The 15,733-nt window shown below is 51.4% G+C and overlaps 1 protein-coding gene across 20 annotated transcripts in view; it reads left to right on the top strand.

The window, feature by feature from the left end:
• LOC120375737 (protein CEPU-1) overlaps positions 1-15,733 on the top strand; it is a 757,368-nt gene that overhangs the window by 477,530 nt on the left and 264,105 nt on the right. For 18 of the 20 annotated variants that reach the window (XR_005586712.1, XR_005586711.1, XR_005586710.1 and 15 more), the window contains one exon: positions 6,164-6,248. Coding sequence is in view for 16 of the 20 variants with exons in the window: in XM_039496604.1 (XP_039352538.1) it covers positions 6,164-6,248 (85 nt within the window). In the remaining 4 variants the exon portion in view is untranslated. Of the gene's footprint in view, positions 1-5,357; positions 5,408-5,613; positions 5,789-6,163; positions 6,249-15,733 lie in introns of those variants that run through there. The other 2 variants (XM_039496619.1, XM_039496620.1) reach the window with 2 other exon arrangements.

The following is a 15,733-nucleotide window of genomic DNA, read 5'->3' as shown; positions in this document are numbered from 1 at the left end:
CCATAAAAGAGTCTGTAAATTGAAACAAAATGTTGCTCATCTAGTTGTATACATTGAATATATAAAGAATTTATGCCGGTGAAATTGTATCTGAAATGAAATTCTTCCATGTTAGTGGGTCTATATTTTCTGTGTAGTGTTTGGTTCTCTCTCTCTCTCTCTCTCTCTCTCTCTGTGTGTGTGTGTGTGTGTGTGTCAATGGCCTCCTACACACACCCGCATGTAAGCTAAACATGAACACTGCCAAGTTTGCAGAAAAACTGAAATAACATGAAATTGACCTGGCTTCACTTGACTCACAGCCTTTAACTACAAATTGACAATTGTTTGCATCTGGAACCCAATCCAAAGCTCCTCAAAGTTCAGATCTGGAGATTTTGCTTATGCTTATTTCTAGTCTTGCTAAAAACCCCTAGAAGTTCAGCCTGTGTGTGCTGGAAGGCTTGCAAACCATTCACAAGACCAGGGGCCATTTTTGCATCAGAGCCAAGTGAGGATGCTAATGCAGGTGGAACTTGGTGGTTTTTTACAGAGAATTGCTGTGGGATTAGGAGTGTGTTTGCATGAAAATGCCCTTGCTTGAAGTTGAAGGTCATAGCAGAACTGTGACAGGGCCATGTGAGTCAAGGGTGGAAAGATGTAAGTCCTTATGAACGGCTGAATTTTGCACTGTCTGCCTGGCCAATCTCGCCCTCTCTGAAGTTTGCACTGTCTCTGTCCATTTCTCTCTAGAAATATGAGTAACTATCACCTCAAAAGCATTTTGCTTCACTGATACAGCCAGGATTTCAGCCTGCTTTGCCACACCTTATCTGGACTCTTAAAGCTCCCATCCACTCAGCCTATGACACGGCAAGATTCCTGGGCTCTCTGCTTTCATTCAGGTGGCTTCTACCTCCTTCAGACTCTCCCTGGAGATTTCTCCATAGACTAGACCCATGAACTGTTGCTTATCCTCCCCCTTCGCCTTTCCTAGGTTCGTCAGTCGATGCAGCCCCCTTCCCTCCAGTTTCTGATAATCCCAGGGAAAATACTATCCCAGTTTAGCCTGTCTTTAAATCCGTCTCTCTAATATCCCCTCCCCACACACACATGCACACTAGTACCCTTAGCCATCCTTCTCCTGGCCGGTCTGTACCTTGCTTTGCAGAGCCTCCTGCACACGCTGCTTATGGACTCTGCCAGGAGAGGGGGGCATTTAGCCTTCTTAGAAAGAAGGAACAGGTTGGGGATATTTTTCTTGCCGTATTTGCCCTGGGCAGGCAACAGGCATAAGGAAAACAGATCTTTACTGGAGTGTGAAGAAAGCCGGGAAAGATCAGAAAAGATGCCACATTCTCTGTTCAGTTGGGTGCCAGTGTGCAAGCGCCCTCCCCATGTATACCAGACCCCAGCCTTCTGTCGTGGTCCAAATCCAGCAAAGGAAAATGATTGCCCGTGTCCCCAGAGGAAGCTACAAAGCGCTCGCTCTGCTGCTGCTGCTGCACAGTCACAGCTGGACTTGACTGCTGGCTCCTCCGCTCCTGGAGCCGCAGAATTATTCAAAGGAAGCTGGGTTTCTTTTTCTCTTTTGCTGTTTGTGTGCATGTGTTTACTGTCTATGGATATTTTTTAAACCCTAACCAATTACAGCGAACGGCGAGGAGATGAGCTGTGACAGGCTCATTTGTTTGTACATTGTATATGTGCAAGAGGGAGAGACAGGGAAGTGGAGTGGGGAGTCGGTAGCAGTTGGTACGAGCAGGCTGGATTTGGGCGGGGGGGGATGACTGAAAATCATCAGATCATTGCCAATCTCCTATTGCTAGGTAACCCTGCCCCACCTCACTCTATTCTATCTACTCTATTTTATACATGGTCCCCATTCCTGTAGAGTCTGAGCCCCTCATAATTACTGTGTTTACCCTCACAGGTAGAGGTAGTGCTTTTATCCCCATTGTACAGATGGGGAACTGAGGCACAGAGAGACTGAGTGACTTGCCCAAGGTCAAAAGGGAAGTCTGTGGCGAAACAGGGAATTTGACCCTGTCTCTCCCACGTTCCAGGTTAACACCCTAACCACTGGACCATGCTGCTTCGTGCTTCACCCAATCACAGCATCACGGATCAGCCAAAGAAAGTGTGCTCTGATGATCCAGTCCTTATTTCTTTTGTTTCATTGCTTGAAACTTTTGCCGCTCGGTATCCTGCATTGTGAAGATCTCTGTATGGTCCGAATTGGTTTTGAGGATGCTTCAGCTCTCCTGTTTGTGTAGCTGAATTAATTTATCTTTAAACGCTGCTCCGATCTTTCTCATATCCCCCCCAATCCAGGCTCCTCAACATTCCTTTCATCCTCCGCGCCCGAAGCATTATTGCCTCCAACGCTGCTCTTTTATATTAAATGGGGAGGGGAGTTGATGCAGAGAGGCTGGCAGTCTGGCCTGTGGAAAGATCACTCCAGGCAGCATGGTGGTGTAGTTAGAAAATGGCACATTTAATGTTTAAAGGCAGCCTTGATTTTGACAAGTGACAGGCTCACTCACTGTTTCCTATCCCAGCCCTTCTCATGTGGGAGTCGTTCTTTGCTTTGTCTAAATACACTGGAAAAAGTGACCGGAGGCTGCATGAGAATGAAGGACAGGAGGCTCATAGAGGGAAGGAGTGGGGCATATGGATGGGGGGTAGTGTTCCTGTGCTGACTGTCTCTTTATACTAGTGGGGTGTCAAAGATGGGAGGAAGAGCTCCCCATCAGATGCCCACCCAGGACTTGAGAACAGCCAAAGAGAATCCATCTGATGATTTAAACTGAGCCCAGTGCATGCTGTGGTGGGACTTGGAGACTTAGTGAGTGTTGTACAACATTCCTGTGATCAATACATTTCATGGGTTTTATGTGTACTGGAATAACAGTGTCCACATGGAGGGGGTCTACCTGAAAAAATTCCCCCACCACCATAGACAAGCCTTTAAAGACTTTGATTTAAGCAGCTCCCACTAACCTAGAATACAACACAGCACCTTGTGCATTGGGAAACAGGCAGAGAAGGGTTATCTGAATGGAGTTCCTCTTTTGCTGCTAAAGGAGAATGCCGACAGACCGGTCTTTTGCCAACAGACCGGTCATGAGCAGCCTGGAGGAGAATTGGGAAGATTTGTGTGAAATAAGCCCAGTTTGCTCTCAGGTTTCTTCCTAGCTGAGATCCTCCACACTGCCTCATATGTATCTTCCACTCTGTTTTGTACGGTGGGGTGCAATGGGGTTCCAATCCTTACTGGGGCATTGGAGCATTACAACAATAAAGGAAACAATGAATTAAGTCGGTTTAACCCTTTGTTGGCAGTCATCGGGACCGAATGGACCACTGAGACTGAACTCCTCATGCCAGTGGGTGTCTCCCTACCACAGCAGGGGGGAAATGGGAGCTTAGGGCTGGAAGGTGCTGTAAAAACACCAAGCTCTCACTTTAAATCCTAAGGGTATTCCTGGTCCTGCTTGCAGGTTAGAGGCCTCTGTAGGGAAGTGTGCAATCTGGTGGCTCAGCAATCAGTGTACAGGGAAATAGTAAAGTGGGGTGAGTTGTGTCCCTCTGGGAAGCAGCCTGCTCTCTGTTATTGGGTTCCTGTGTGTGTGATCATGCCAAATTTTAAGAAATAAAGTAGTTACCTTGCAGCCTTCCAGCCCAGATATTTTATGCTTTTAGCTAACTTTGCTGTATGTATGCTGTGAATGTAACTGGAGGGACTTCCTGGGTCATGTGGTCCAGTCCCCTGCTATCACAGGCAACCCCAGCATAAACATATCAAGCTCCATCTTAAACTTAGTTAGGTTGTTTGTCTCACTCCTCCTATTGGGAGTCTGTTCCTGAAATGCGGAAGCTGTGGATAAATATGACTTCTGTCTCTAGGGTTGTCAATCCAGCACCTTCTACCAGTGCTAAATTCAGAGCAAACAATCTTAAAAAAATGTGACAAGAAGGCACAAAAAGACTGGCAAAGCCATCCCCTTCTCTTGCAATCCATTAGCATGCTCAATAATAATAATAATAATAATAAATAAGGCTTTATTTGATAGTGTCTTCTCTACCAGGCAAATCTCATAATGTCTGAGAAATTAATTAGCCCAGTTAGTGAATTAAATAGTAGTTTACAGGGGGAGTGGGAAACTCAGGGATGAGTAGTGGGCTATGGATATTTTCACATCTGGGTCACCAGTGTGAATCCGGCTCAGGTTGGCAGGGATTTAAAAACAAACCAACAAACCAAAACACACACACACACACACATATATATCCTGGTGCTATCTAATAGCTGGTGGGTGCCCTGTGTGTGGAAAGGAATTGGGAAGTCTCAGATCAGTTCCTGAGGGCAGGTCTACACTAAGAGCGGGGGTCGAACTAGGGTACGCAAGTTCAGCTACGTGAATAGCGTAGCTGAATTCGAAGTACCCTAGTTCGAACTACTCACCCGTCCAGACGCCGCGGAATCGAAGTCCGCGGCTCCAAGGTCGACTCCGCCACCGCCTTTTGCAGTGGTGGAGTACCGAAGTCGACCCCGGCACTTCTGGAGTTCGAACTATCGCGTCCAGATTAGACGCGATAGTTCGAACTCCGAGAAGTTAACTCACTGCGTCAACCGGGCTGGTAAGTGTAGACTAGCCCTGAGTGTCTTCACCACTAAAACCACCATTTACAGCAGGCATGAAGGGCTTGACTTTCACAAGTGCTGGGCACCTGCAGCTTGCACTGACTTCAGCAGGAGTTATGTGTGCCAGGGCTTGACACTAAGGTATAGTGGGAGACTGGCGCTTCGGCTGCCTGCGTTGTACCTGTTCGGCTAAAGAAAGGACTTCGTTCTCCAGGGCTGTCTACCTGGCACCTTTTACCTGCAGGAAATTGTGCAGAGAAATGGCAACGCACTGAGCAGCTGGTGGAGGGAGGGAGGAATGACTAGGTATAATACAACTGCACTATGTCCGAAGTTATGAGTGGATTAAAAAAAAAGTATTTAGGGATTAAAGTAGCTCCTATGTAAGAGCTTGTCAGCGCCGTTAGGAAGTGTGGTGCTATGGCCAGCACAGGCAGGTTCTGTTCCCATTCCTTTTGCTGACCCCCTGTGTGACCTTGCTGCTCCGTGCCTCCGTTTCCCCGTCTGCCAAGTGGTGGGTAATAATCCCGAGTTGCAGGCAGTAATTAATGTTTGCGATGGGCTTGGAGCTTCCCTGCGCTAGAAGGAGCAAAGTGGCCGCGGTAGCTGAAAGGGGGGGGGCACGAAAAGGCGGGCTGGTGGGGAGGAGCGGGTTAAAGCCGGCCCGGCGCCGGCAGGGTTAAAGTGGGAGAGCCCCGCAGCGGCTCCGCGTTGCTCAGTGCGGCGGGGCCGGAGCCCGGGCGCTGGTCAGTGATGGAGGCGCTGCCATGACAACCCCGGGAAGGCAGCGCCCGGGCGGGCGAGCTCCGAGGCGATGGTCCCGGCCGGGAGGCAGCGCGCAGCTGGGCTGCTGAAAGTGGGGGCAGCCGCCGGCTCCTGCGCGCCTCTGCTGCGCGCCTCGCGCCTCCCGCCGGCCGCCGCGCCCTGCCCGCGCTGAGGAGAGCCGGGGCCAGCCGGGTTCCTTCCCTGCGCCCGCCGGAGATCGGAGCCGAGCCGAGCCGAGCCCGGGCGGCTGGAGCCGGCGCGGCCAGCAAGTTGCAGCGGCGGAGCGGACTGCGGTGCCCGGCGCCCGCGGAGGGCCCTGCCCGGCTCCTCACTTTCTCGCCGCCGCCCCGGAGATGGGAGTTTAGAGCTCGCGGGGGCAGGGCTCGCCTGGGCAAAGTGAGCTTCCGAACTGTCCGTGGGAAGAGCCGGCTGGGGAAGCCACCGCGCCCCCTCCTCTGCCCCTGCACCCCGCTGCCCCCTTCCTCCTCCCTCGCCCGAGGAACACTGGGGGCTCCCTCCGGATGCTCGGGTCTCTGAGGCTGGATTGCCAGGGGCGCTGCTAATCTCCGAGGAGCTCCGTGCCTGCCCTGCGCTCCCGCCCCGTTTGCCTCTTCCCCCACCATCCCGGTTCCTCCTGGTTGCCTTGTCGGGGGTGTTTCTGGCCTTTTGGAAAGTCCCCGCTGCCCAGGATGGGGGTCGGCGGGGGCTTAGCCGTGCCCTGGAGGTGCCTCGTCGTCCTCTGTCTCAGGCTGCTCTTCCTTGTGCCCGCAGGAGTGCCCGTGCGCAGCGGAGATGCCACCTTCCCCAAAGCTATGGACAACGTGACCGTCAGACAAGGGGAGAGCGCCACCCTCAGGTAGGAGCAGCTGCTTTCCCTCTGGGTATCTACAGGGGTCTTGCTCGGTGGGTGCTCCGGCCCCAGGGGCATGCCAGGGGCTTTCGATGCCACCTTGCTACGCGGGGCGGCTGCTGCTTAGCCTGGGCTCTGGCCGGTTTTGTCCTGAGTGGGGCGGGATAAGACCCCCGAGTCGGGAAAGAAAATGCAGCGCTGAGTCTGGGACTCCTGCATTCGGGGCGAGTGGGGTGGGAGGGGGCCAGGGAGGGTTGCTGATCTAGGGAAGCGGCTGTCGGTTCAGAGAACACCAGGGTGTTTGCAAAGGAATGAAGAGGGCAAATTCTGTTACCCACTCGGTACTGGAATGCAGATGCCACGCAGGGGGTGGGCAGGCAAATATAGATGCCAGGCAGCGAGATCTGGATGCCAGGCAGGGAGTTACCATTCACTGACACCCCAGTTCCCTTCCTTAAAGTTACTGAAAGAGAAGGGGAGTGGGAATTAGTCTTTACACCTCTGTGCCAGTGTCTGCTTGGATTGCCAGCATGGGGTTTAAGGCTCTGGCATCTCTGGCACTGCTGGGGCTGGGGCTCGGTCACTTCGTAGAACAGGTTGGCTTGTGTGTGCCTGTATTTTGGGATCGGGAGAGAGCTGGTCCTCTGAGGCTGATGTTGCCGTTAAAGATGCCTCCGGGCATGTCCAATAAACATGAACTGGGATTGTGTGTTTGCAAAGTATAAATGGTGCTGAAGTTTGAGTCCCCTGTTTGGTTTGCAGGCACCGACAGGCGTGTAGTGAGAGCCAGAAGCGGGCTCTTTTTGGCACGAGAGGGGCAGAGTGAGGAGCAGCCATAAAGTGTCAGTGATGGGAGGGGTGTCAGTTTGGTGCCAGGCATGGCGGGTGCAAACGCCAGCGTGCCTCGCCTGCAGAACTTCTCATTAAAATCCCATTGCATGCACGCATGCATGGTGGGGGGGGGGGGTTCCACTCCCTGCAGGCATTAACTCTTTGGAGTGTTCAGAGACGGCTAGGGGCATTTCCCTCCTCTGTTAGCCATGATGGGGGGCTGTTTAAAGGGAAGAGATGAGCTTTATTCAAGGGATGTAGAGGCCGAGGATGCTGCCAAACACATAATGTCTCAGATCACAATCAATGCGATATGTGGGCTGTCCTTTACCTGGACACCCATTCCTCCTCTGGCAGCAGACGGACATGGTCATCTAATAGGTCTCTTCTGTCTCCGATGACGAGGATCTTTCTTTCTTTTTTTTTCTTTTCTTTTCTTTAAATGATTGGCTTTAATTGCAAGCTTCACAACTGGTGATTAAAACTCTCTGGTGCTCAGGGGTGACTTTTTAGTGTCCGCGTGTTGCACCGGCGCTACTTGACTGTCTGCGGGGTGTGTCAGGCAAAATCCTACTTCTCTGCGTCAGTGAGTGGAGCAGTGCCAAGGGTGGGCAAAAAGTGGGGCTGGCTCCAGGGGAGAGGCCATGGAATGCTGGTTGAGTGTCTCTTTTGGAGTGGTGCAGGGAAAAGAAATGAAATTAGGGCCATGTACTGCCCCTGGAAATATAATCACAATGCCAATGTAGGGATTACACCTCACAGGTTCCTCCAGCTGGGTTGCTGTCAATTCCCTCCTAGCCTGCACCTGCTTGCTCGCTGCAAGATTCCTGGGTTTCAAGGATCCCAGTAGCAGAAGAGAAGGGTGGTTGTCCCTCGTATCTGATCCGCATTAGCCCGGCTGTGTGTGTGGGTGCCTAGTAGTGGAAAAAACAGGGGATGACTCAGGTCAGGGCTAAGCCTGGGAGAAGCTTGCCGGTGACCTGTCCTGACTCCCACCATGGGCAGCAGTGGCCAGTCCTTCATTTGTGACCGGAATGCATGCAAAAGGCACAGGAGCCGGCAGGGGCATGTGGCCACCAGGCAGCAAAGGTGACACTGGGATACGGACCAGGGGGCTGGCACTGACTGACACCCCGGTTCCCTCCCTCCCCACCCCCCAAGTTACTCAAAGGGAAGGAGAATGTGAATTGGTCTTTATGTCTCTGTGTCAGGTCTGACTAGAGTGGCAGTGGGGCGGGGGGGGGACTCTGGCAGAGCTGGGGGTGTATCCCGGTCACCTCGTTCTCATGTAAGCCTGGGCACTTTGCGCGCGATAGAGACGTACTCCACTGCGAGTGCTCCTGTGGTGTCAGCCTAGAACAAAGGATCAATAGGGTGAGTCAGCAGCCGGGCCATTTCCCTTTTTATGAATGAGGCCCGTAGGAAAGAGTGAAAAATCCTGCACATAGATGGGCTGCCACAGGGAACGGTGGGTTCAGTTAAACAGGCAGCAGCTGTGATATTGAATGCATTCAGCCAGCACCCCGGGACGGCAGTGTGCTTTGCTGAGTTCGACACTAGAGCCCATCCATCACAGGAGCTTAATGAGAGACACTATTTGGTGACAGACATCCACAGACACAAACACTCGTGCACCAATGTGCGTAAAGAGATGCACATTTACATCTTGCATGCATTCCCAGGGATGTGTGAACCATGTGAGCGTAATACCCTTGTAGTGGCCATTGCACATCAAAGATAACAGCCTACTAATGTATCATCTCATGGAGTTAGTCCTTTAGCTCAAGTGGCAGAGGACTGTGTTTTGGCTGGTTCTGGGTTCTACCCCTGCTGATGATCCATGTTGAGAATCATTATTCAAGCAGTCATACTCTTGGTTACACACACCACGTGTAGGCTCACAGATGCCCATGCCCATGCCCACACGTGCTTATAGACATGCAAACCATGCCTATGCCCTACACCCATATGCATGAGCATGTACACCGTGCTCACCTGTGACTTCACACGTGTGCTCACGTGGGCACACAGGCAGTCACAGACACTTGTGGGCATGCCCGCTTTGAGCTGTGCAGTGGTTACTGGCTGGTGGGGAAAAGTGCAGGAAAATAACAATTTCCAAGATAAGAAAGCAAAGACGCATGAGCATCTCTTGCACTCTCTCCTCACCCTCCTTGTCCGAAGCCTGATGGCAGAGGCTGGCTCCATGTGTAACTATTGATCTGTTGTTTGAGTTAACTTGTTCCGAATAGTAATGCTCTTGTGCTGATCTGGGTGAGGCCACTGTCCTTCCCCATCACCACCAATGGGTTTCTCCTCTGACCCTGTAGGTGGGCAATGCCCCCTCAACTGCTGGCAGCATGGAAGTTAATGGAAGTGACTCAAAGAAAAGGCTTCCTTGATTCCAGCTGATTTCCATTTGAGTTTGAAAAGCAGCAAACTGCAGCAAAGGAGTTTGAAGGAAGCAGGAGGCTCTGGAGTTTTGTTCTTGTCCTTTCACAGCCAGCAAAGGGAACACAAGTTTAATAACTTGGCTGCCAAAGAAGCAGATTCCCTGGAGCACTATGAGAGTCCTGGACACCCCCCCCCTCCGACTTCTGTCACATTAGCCAATGAGACTGTTTTAAACTCTGTCCACGCTGTCCCTGAGAATGAAGTTAATTCAGCACTTGTGAAAGGCACCAGATTGGCAGCCCTGGGGAGACTGAAGGCCAGTCTTTGTCCACAGCGCTGTTACAGCCTGGACAGTGACCAGGGTAACTCCTCACGCCGCCCCATGCCAACGTGCTTCCATCCTGGCATAGAACAATCTCTATCACAGGGTTAAAGAAGGGTCCACTCTCCCTGGTCCATTCAGTCCTTGACCTCTCTGCTCAGGGGCCGAGCTAATGTCTGTTATAGGGTCGTTTTAGGAGAGGCGGCACGCCTGTCAAGGGGCGACCAGGCTGAGTAGCCACTAATTCATCAGATCAATGCCAAAGATCAGTTATTAGATCCGGGTCCTTGACCTGGCTGTCATGACTCTAAAGGGGATCGTGCATGGCTGTCGAGGGGTCACAACCCCCCTGTCCTTCCTGTATCGCTAAGTGGGAAAAGGGTCCTGGCTAGATAAAAGGACCTGCCAGTATGGGGTCCCTTATGTTCTTATGTCCCAGATGGAAAAGGCTGAGACCAATGAATTAGATGGTTCTGAATGATGGGCATTACCTCAAACTGGTGGCCTAGATATGAAATGTGCCATTGCCTATACCAGTCCCCAGAGCTGCAAGTGCCCACCCAGCTCCAGCACAAGTTGTGGGGAATCCATGCTATAAGACTATTTCCAGGTCCAGTTTCAGCCCAGCCTGAAGATATTATCTCATACATGGTACTATTAACATTATTCAGTGTTAATGATGAGTGAGAAGGTTCCCATCATAGACAAACTAACCTGAACCTTCACCCGAAACTTGAACCAAGCCCAATCTTTAAAAAAAAGTTTGGTTAATGTTAAAAAAACAAAAACAACAACAAAGGCCTGGATTCTAATCTCACCTAAGCTGGTATAAATCACTTAGTAGCTTTGTTGGAATCAACAGAGCTACCCTACTGTAAAGCTGACGTGAGATGAGAATTGTTTAGATTTCCAGTAATAAAGGACTCCTGTCCAAGGTCCTAGGTGTCCTGACACATCATTAATAAATTAATGCTCCCAACATAAGAACGGACATACTGGGTCAGACCAAAGGTCCATCCAGCCCAGTATCCTGTCTTCTGACAGTGGCCAATACCAGGTGCCCCAGAGAGAGTGAACCTAACAGGTAATGATCAAGTGATCTCTCTCCTGCTGTCCATCTCCACCCTCTGACAAACAGAGGTGAGGGACACTATTCCTTAACCATTCTGGCTAATAGCCATTAATGGACTTAACCTCCATGAATGTATCTAGTTCTCTTTTAAACTCTGTTATAGTCCTAGCCTTCACAACCTCCTCAGGCAAGGAGTTCCACAGTGCACTGTGTGAAGAAGAACTTCCTTTTGTTTGTTTTAAACCTGCTGCCTATTAATTTCATTTGGTGGCCCCTACTTCTTATATTATGGGAACAAGTAAATAACTTTCCCTTCACTTCCACAAGAAGTCAGCCACCTACAGTAACTCCTTTTAACCTCTTCATTGTTATGGGAAGATTGAGGCCTGTCATCTTCCTTTCCATTGTCCTCTATGCTTCCCGTTTCTAGCTGGACCAGAAGCACTGATATACCATGAATGACACTCCTCTTACATGGGTCTAACAAAGTGCTCCAATACTTCTGTTAGTCTGTAAGGTGCCACAGGACTCTTTGTCGCTTTTTATAGATCCAGACTAACACGACTACCCCTCTGATACTTGACTCCTCTTACTATGTTTCCAGCCTGACTGGAACCAGGAAGTGCCAGATGCTGCATGAAAAAAGTCGGCAAGTGGGTGCATTGCCCCGAATCCCGCTGTTTTGTTGCCATAGGGTACGTCTACTCTGCAGCCAGGAGCATGCCTGAACCCCTTGGGAAGCTACTCCGAGCCAGGATCTGTGTTCTCCCCAGCTAGGCTGCTATTTTAGCATGCTAGCTCAAGCAGAGCTAGCGTGTCTGTCTCCCTGAGCTGGGACGCATGCTCCCAGCTGCGGTGTAGATGTACCTGCAGAGAATATCCATCCTGGCAATTTCACTCCACACTTAAAGCCTTGATCTTGGAATTGCATCAGTATCTGATGACATTTGTACTCCTGTTTTTTGTACCCATACAGCATCACACTACAGTCACTGGTGCCCCCAAGCAGGCCACGGGCTCCCGTGGGTCCGATTTCAGGATTGGGGTAATTTTTTTGCAGGAGTTTTGTACATTTTTTGTCTGGTTTTGCTTGATGTGGAGTTGAACCCCCTACATTTTTGCGTTTGAATTGAATAACCCCAGATGTCCACGCTGAACGCAATGGACTTTTGCCTGGGTTCGGCTCATAGCCCCAGAGTTTCCATTGGTCTTGACTTAGGCCCTGCAAAACTGCAACATGTTTTTCCATGGACCCTTTTGCAACATTATTCAGGGCTATATTTTGCACATGCATTTCACCCAGTATTGCACCCCTGGAATAATATTGGGGAAATGGCAACTTGGCTCCAAACCAAAACAGGCCTGTTTTCACTTGGACTCATGAAGACTACTATGAAACTTCTCAGTTCCTAAGTGAAAAAAGAACCTGGCTCGGAAAAAGGCCTGTTTTCTCTGAAAATGGTCCTAATTTAATATTTCCAACACACGGGCTGATTTCTGGTATGCAGCCAGTTGGGGGCAGTGCTCAGATTTCAAGCCTTTCATATGTCTCTTCATATTTCACCCACATCAAGCTTTCACCTAGAACTGAAAAGAGGCTGAAATTCCCTCAAAACGTTTGCTTGGTTCCTCTGAAACTCCTGCAAATCTTCTGGCTCAAGTGTTGGGGTTTGCTCTGAACTTTTCCTCGGGTCCACAGCTGAGAATGCAGCTTGTGGGTTTTTTCCCCCTGCTCCCACTAGTGGAAACACAAGGCAAAATTCAGCCCAAGCAGCGTGCGCCTTTGGTTCATCCTGGGGAAGCTGCACCCACTTACACCAGGGCTCAGCTTTGCTCCGTTGTTGCTTGTCTCTTTTGGATATTTGAGCACATTAATGAATACTGGAATCTCGCCCTCTTCTGTGCCAAGCACAGCCCCTGATTCCGGCCCGATTACAGGCTGCCAGGGTTGAGTGACGGGAAATCTCTCCTGCGGTTTTTGGTCTGCTGCCAGTGGTTTGTAATCAATGAGCTGAGAGAGTCTCTGCCAGGATGCAGGGGACAAAAAACTCCTCCTCAGCTGTCACTCTGAAGGACCCTGGGCAGGGATCTCTTAAGACAATCTGAGTGCTGGGCCTCACGCCCCTCCAGCAGAATGTCCACTGGTGCTCTTTTGAAAAGAAGCTGGAGCAGGGCCGAGGGCAGCAGGAGCAGGTGGAAGTGGATGGGCAGTGCCAGGCATTCAGTGGATGGGACAGTGCAGGTGGTGAGTGGAGCGCAGCGGATGAAATGGGGCAGTGGGCAGAGCTAGACTGGTGAAGGTAGAGTGGGACAGCCACCATCCCCATGCAGGTGGAGGGCAGCAGTCGGAAGCAGGGCAGCAATGAGGAATGGCACCGTGAATCGCATGGTTTTGTACTCTGCAGCCCTGCGTATAATACGCCATGTGTTCCTGGACCCCAGTCCCTCCCTGAAAGGGTGCTGCTGCAGTCATGTGGGGGGCTTTTTCACACCTCTCCTTTACGCCAGTGCAGTCAGAGTCAGCCTGAGTCTCTCACCATTCACCCCAGCACTCCCTGCTGCTGCCTCGGCTCACTCCCGGCATGCTCGTACATCCAGCCAACTCCCCGCTAGTGGATCAGTACTCATGTTCCTCTCCCGGGCTCAGGCCCTCGCATGCTGTTCCCATGAAATATTCATATCCCGTTCTGATGTCCCGAATGTTCACCACTTGGTATTTTTTTTTTCACCTTCTGCAACTGTTCATTTCAGAGCTTCATCCGGTAAAGAACAGAACTCCTACCTGCTTTTCCCTCCCGGCTTGCCCACAGATGAGTTCTTTGGGGGCTTGATCTGGGCTTTCTGCTTCTGACTTCCAAAGCAGAGAAGCAGTCACGCTGCTTCTGCTGCTCCCTGAGCTGTAAAAATGCCCACAGCTGTGGGGGCAGCCTGGGCAATACTGTAGGTATGCAGGGCCAGGATAGAATTAAGCAATTGACTCATTTGACACCATCATGAACAACTTCTTCTGGACCCATTTTGTGCCTTGTTCACTCTGCCTTGATCCCCTACTGCTCCACATGAGTCACGGGAACCTCATTTTGGGTCATGGGAGTGTCTTCTATTTCCCTTCCAGGCCCAATCCCTTTAAAGATTTGTAGTCTCTGGAAGGGAGAGGCTGGCAAACCAACAATTAAATAGATTTTGTGCTAAGGCCTTTGCATAAAGGCGTATGTGTGCATGAGCCACAGATCACATTTCCACCCATATCCACCCACCCTCCAAGTGCCACCTTCACCATGAAAATCATTGCAAATTGTAGAGGGGAGCACTGGGAGTCAGAACCCCTGGGTTCCATCCCTGGCTCTGCCTCACAGTGCAGCAAGTCATGTCACCTTTCGCCCGTAAAATCGAGTGCCCTGCAGCGCACTTTAAGCTCCTCACTCAAAAGGGGCTGTGGAAGCATGGAGCATTATTACCAGTGTCTATTGTTCAAGGGAAACTTGTTTGCAGCCTCCAAGTCAATTGCTTTGCTCACGGTGGCATGTTTTTATAAGGGGAGTTTATTGCTAAAGTGACATGTTAGTACATCGCGGTGATGGGAGAGAGGTGGCTGAGATGGAACCAGGTTTAAGTGGAAACAGTTGGGATATGCGTGGATTTTTAAGTACCGTTTCCATCTAAGCCAGGGGAAGGTTTCCCTTGATATTTTTTTCTGATAGAGCATCATGTGCTCTGGACCTGTCTGAAGGAGTGTCCCAGCTCATGAAGGAGTGATTGCAATGAGTGATTGCAGCTCATGGAGGCTCTGGTCCTGGGTCAGGGAAGCCATGGCAATATGGAGTTCCAGGTGGGTTTGTATAGCCAAGGGGTCAGCAACCTTTCAGACGTGGTGTGCCGAGTCTTCATTTATTCACTCTAATTCACGGTTTCGCGTGCCAGTGATACGTGTTAACATTTTTTTAGAAGGTCTCTCTGTGTCTATATTCTATAACCAAACTATTGTCATATGTAAAGTAAACAAGGTTTTCAAAATGTTTAAGAAGCTTCATTTAAAATTAAACTAAAATGCTGATCTTACGCCGCCGGCCCGCTCAGTCTGCTGCTGGCCTGGGGTTCCATTCACCTAGGCTGGCAGCCGGGACCCCGGCTGGCAAGGGGCCAGCAGCCAGAACCTGGGGCTGGCAGCGGGCTGAGCGGGGCCGGCGGTCGGGACCCCAGACCGACAGTGGGCTGAGTGGCTCAACCCGCTGCCACTCAGCCTGCTGCCGGTCTGGGGTCCCGGCCCTGCCCACATAGAGTGGGGACCTTCCTTCTCCCTGGTTTGAGCTCATTCCCTTCCTCTCTCTCTGCACTGAGCTGAGGGTGGGAGTGCACTGAACACAGGGCTGCGGGTGCAGGAGCAGGCTGGGGGTTGGGGTGTAGGGTCTGGCTGGGAGATAGAATGAAGGACGGGGCTCAGGATTGGGGCAGAAAGTTTGGGTGTGGAGCACTTACCTGGGCAGCTCCCATTTGGTGCGAGGGATGCAGGTGGGGATGTGTGGGGGTGGTGCAGGAGCTCTCATTTGGTGCTCAGGGTGGGGGTGGGGATGTGAGGGGTGCAGGAGTCAGGGCTGTGGGTGTGGGGGGCTGGGGATGTGTGGGGGTGCTGGAGTTGGCTGGGGTCATGGGGGGTGCAGAGGTCAGGACAGAGGGCTGGGGAATGCAGGGGTCAGGGCAGAGGGCTGGGGGTGTGAGAGGGCGGTGCAGGGGTCAGAGCAGAGGGCTGGAGGTATATGAGAGGGGGGAAAAGGGGTCAGGGCAGAGGGCTGGGGGTGTGAGAGGGGGGTGCCGGGTTCAGGGCAGAGGGCTGGGGGATGTGGGAGGTCCAGGGGTCAGGACAGAGGGCTGGGG

This window comes from Mauremys reevesii, linkage group 12, assembly GCF_016161935.1.
Source record: "Mauremys reevesii isolate NIE-2019 linkage group 12, ASM1616193v1, whole genome shotgun sequence".
Classification (NCBI taxonomy): Eukaryota; Metazoa; Chordata; order Testudines; family Geoemydidae; genus Mauremys; species Mauremys reevesii.
This window is presented reverse-complemented; position numbering and strand designations above follow the sequence as displayed.